At 60.6% G+C, this 4,105-nt stretch overlaps 1 protein-coding gene across 1 annotated transcript in view; it reads right to left on the minus strand.

Annotated features, from left to right (window-relative positions):
* Window positions 1-4,105, minus strand: part of CST7 (cystatin F) — a 13,966-nt gene that overhangs the window by 1,506 nt on the left and 8,355 nt on the right. Inside the window, exons 3-4 of the mRNA XM_006163603.3 lie at window positions 1,975-2,147; window positions 409-525 (exon numbers count right to left, since the gene is read on the minus strand). Coding sequence (XP_006163665.1) covers window positions 409-525; window positions 1,975-2,147 — 290 coding nt within the window. The remainder of the gene's footprint in view (window positions 1-408; window positions 526-1,974; window positions 2,148-4,105) is intronic.

Below are 4,105 nucleotides of genomic sequence, written 5' to 3' on the forward strand. Positions count from 1 at the left end.
CGTCACACTACAGGGGCCTCCAGCAACATAGCCATTACGCTAACTGCTGGTCCCCCCCCCCCGCCCCATGAACTTTTGAAGACTTCTCGTATATGCCTTCTGAACCATTTGAGAGTTTTCTTGCTCTGACCTCTCCACCTTGAACCCAGAATGTCGCTTTCCTGAGATGTGCTCTCGGTGCAGGTAGGACAATGCTGCCCTCAACCCGTGTTTCTGGTGGAGGGTGACTCTGCTCTGCTCCAGCCTCTCCTGTCTCTGGCTGCGCAGGATCTGGGAGGCCTGACCTCAGGAGGCAGATTTGGAACCCCACGGGCAGAGAAGGGAGAGCGGGTGTTCCACAGCGCTGCAGGGCGAGGGGGCCGTGGATGGGTCAGGTGGCGGGGCTTGAGGCAGTGCCCTGTGCCTTACCCACTTCAAGGTGTGATTGGTTTGGAAGTCACAGTCGTCCAGATCAGAGTGCCTGGTTTTCTTGCAGGTCGTTCTGCGGATTTCCAGCTCGAGCATGTACTTCAGGCCTTTCACTATCTGCGGGGAGCAAAGGGGCAGGGTACTGGCTACTTGGCAAGGGCCGAGGGACCGCGAGCACCTCCAGGAGCAAGGGTGGCTTCTGGACAGCTGGCCAGGCGCCGAGGGAGCAGAGCGAGCCTGTGCAGGGGTGCTCCCTCCCCTTCCTGTCGCTGGGGTCTTCGGGTCTATCCAGGTGGCTGCTTTGTGCCCAGAACTCTGCCAGACTAGCTTTGCGCCGAGATGGCCCTGTCCCCAGGCCAAAGGTGACGTCCTGCCCCCTCCCTGCACCGGCTGGCCCCATGTGGCCGGCACCTGCTGTCGGCACCTGACCCCATCCCTGGCAGCCTGAGTCCCTACTCTCCCTGTCCACCCACACTCAACCTGACCTGGTTCGTTCTCATTGGTGGCCTCGGGAGACAGAAAAATCTCTCAGGTTTTAGTGTCAGCTGTACCAAATGTCAGGTGGACAAAGTTGTCCCTAGCACTGAGGTTAGAAGCCCCCCCCGCCTCTCCACTCGCAGGCCCTTGGGTACTCGGGTCCAGGGCAAGCACCTGGCCTGCTGGGGGAGCAGTGTCTTGCCCAGGGGGGCCCCAGTGAGGCAGGCCTGAGCGCACTGACGTGCCACTCACCAGGCCACCCTGCAGCTTGTGTGTCGACACAGCTGCCCTCAGCTCACCCTGCCAGGAAGAATGGCTGAGGCGCCTCAGTACCACGGCCCAGACTGAGTGTGCATCCTGTGTGAAGGCCATTTGTCTTCAAGCAGGGCTACTTCCTGTCCTTCGAAGCCCTGGCACGTGCTCATCCAGAGCCAGCCTCCCGACCTCACAGGGCTGCCTGGTGACCTGGGCTTAGCAGATGGCAGAGAACACTGGCCACCTCCAGGGGGCCTCTCCCTGCTGTCTGCTGCCCGTCTGTGCCGACCGTGTTCCCAGGACACACGTGAGCGAGGCCTGCTGAGCCCTGGGGATCCCCCCAGGAGCACTCAGTGGGTGAGGCATCACTGAGGCTCTGAAGACTTGAGGCAGGCTGGAGGTGGGGTGGGAGGGAGTGTGGCCTGGCACAGCTGCGGGTGTTGCAGGGATGCGTTGGGGGAGGAAGGGGTGTGGCCTGGCACAGCTGCGGGTGCTGCAGGAATGTGGGGGTAGGGGCAGAAGTCCTCCAGGCTGCATTGCCCGTGAGGGCTGAGGCCAGTGGGGGCTGGGGTCCAGGCGCAGCCCCAGCACGTCTGCCCAGCACCCCTCATGTTCTTGGCCTCTGCTCGGTCCCACTCCTCCAGGGCTCTGGGCTGGGACCTGGTGGCTGTCCAGGAGGAGTGGGCAGGGTCAGGAAATGCTCTTCATGCCTGACTCTGGTGGTTCTGTGGTGCGGCTACAGCAGCCTCCTGCCATGGGTGTACCCTGGTGGCTCTGTGGTGGCTGCGGCAGCTCAGCCTCCCAGGAGTGCCCTAGAAGCACCCAGCCCCTCACCTGCACCAGGGCTCTGAGGACGCGGGCCTCCTTGAACAGGAAGAGGTCGTTGGTGCAGTTGTTGAACCTCTCCGCGCTATGCCTGGCTGCCTGGCGGACCCCGGTGTCATTGGTTTGTATGGTTTTGGGGAATCCTGGTTTCACACCTGCGTTAAGGTCCTGAGAACAGGAGTCTGAGGGGGAAGCAGAGCCAGACAAGAAAATTAGGGTCTGTTGCAGGGCTGTGCTCCCGCCTGAGGCGCACCTTTTCTGTGCCGTGTGCCCGTCCCTCACCGCAACTTCTCACCCCCACAATGCATTTGTTGCGTATCCCTGCGGTCGCTCCGTGTTCAGACCTGGGACCGGGCGCCTGGGTGGTGCAGTAGAGCCATCCTCATCCACATGTGCCTTCGGAACCCAGGCTTATTGCGAATGTGTTAACGAAGACTGGACACACGCCCACTCCCATGTGCGAGACCTCTGGCTAGAGTATAGCCTTCAGGCGTTAAAGAAGTCAGCCTGGGCTTGCCCCTGCCCCTCGCGGCTCAGCCCAGTGGATCATGGGATGGGACCGCCTGGCTCCCCAGAGGAAACAGGGCCCTCCTCTCAACCACCCGCCTCCTCACCCTGCCCAGGCTCCTTCTGCCCACTGGGGGCCCCAGGTTTCTGGGTACAGGTCTTTTCTCCTATGAGTGAATGAGCAGACGGGATCTCAGTCTGACCATGGAGCCTGGCCCAGGGTGGGGAGGCTGGCGACTGGATCCGCTTCCTTTCTGGGCTCTGCATGTACCAAGGTGGCCCTCGTGGGCATGAGCGATAGCAAAGCAGCATGGGGACTCGTCCCAGAGTCGGCTCCAGCATCTGACAAAATGGGAAACCCGGGCACACCCCTGCCTGGCCCCCATGCTCCCTGCTCCCCGCTTCTGGAGATCAGACCTCTCATGGCTCTCAGAGAACCTCAGCCATCCTCTCGTCCAGCTCACTCACAGGTGTCCACCAAGCTCTTCTGAGCCACCGTCATCCTGAGCCCAGGGTCCTGCCCAGGAGCATGAGGGGAGGAGAGCTGGACCTAGTGCGGCCCAGTGTGTGGTCACCAGGTGTGGGCTTCAGATTTCATTATAAAGGAAATCTGAGGCCCAGCAAGTGGCATAGTGGTTAAGGTGCTGGACTCCCATGTGGCCAGCTGCAGTTTGAGTCCCAGACCTGGCTGCTTGAAACACACCATGCGCGTGTACGTGTGTGCCCAAAATCCTGAGTGGAGAATGGAGAGGGATTGTGGCGTGGCCATCCCCCCGGGGTGATTTCTCACCTTCTGTCTCTGCCCCTCCAGTGAGCACACGTACCCTAATAGCCGCTTGGGCTCCACGCAGCAGTGACTGGTGGCCTTTTCTAGTTGTCTGTCTCTCTCGGGAGACTTGGATTTGGATTTCTCATCCATTTTCAATTTGTCTGCAATACTCATGGACTACTTATATATTAAAAGAGTAAAATGTTAAAATTGGCGGTGGGGGGGTGAGGGATTCTAAGTAGAATAGGGGAGGGGGGGCCCATGTAGACTGCCTCCCTTCACTGAAAATCTCAGGTGTCTCCAAGTTACCCCGGTCTGAGCTGAGTGGCCATCAGGCAGGCGCTGGCCCACGCGGTGCTCAACGTGGTGCTCAACGTGGTGCCCCACTGTGGTCACAGATCGGACAAGCAGACCTCGCCTCCTCCACGGCACCAGCCCCCGCTCAGCACCTATGGTGGCACGTGCTGACATGCTGCAGACATGCCACAGCTGCGTGTCGAGGGGTGCTGCTTCCTCCCTGGAGGACTTAGCCCGCTTCCCGCCTGCCCTTCGGGGGCTCTTCAGGTGGGATGCCCATTTCGGGGTCTGAGTGTGTGCTCCTGGGAGGAGGCTGGGTCTAGCAGCAGGAAGTATCTGGTGGTCTGACTAGCAGCAGCGCTAACCAGATAAGCTTCCGGGCCTTGACAAGATCTAGGAGCTGCATGGTGACCCACGGTCACCCCTCCTGCTCACAGAGTTCGGCCAGCTGTCTGGGCTTGGGATGCGCTGCTCTTGGGGAAGACTTAGGTGGCACAGGCTGAGGGCTTTAGAGGGAGCTGCTGCACCAGCTGGCTCCCTGGGCATGAAGAAAACAAAACTAGGGAG

The sequence above is a fragment of the Tupaia chinensis genome, unplaced genomic scaffold (assembly GCF_000334495.1).
Source record: "Tupaia chinensis unplaced genomic scaffold, TupChi_1.0 Scaffold142716_1, whole genome shotgun sequence".
In the NCBI taxonomy this organism is placed as follows: domain Eukaryota; kingdom Metazoa; phylum Chordata; class Mammalia; order Scandentia; family Tupaiidae; genus Tupaia; species Tupaia belangeri.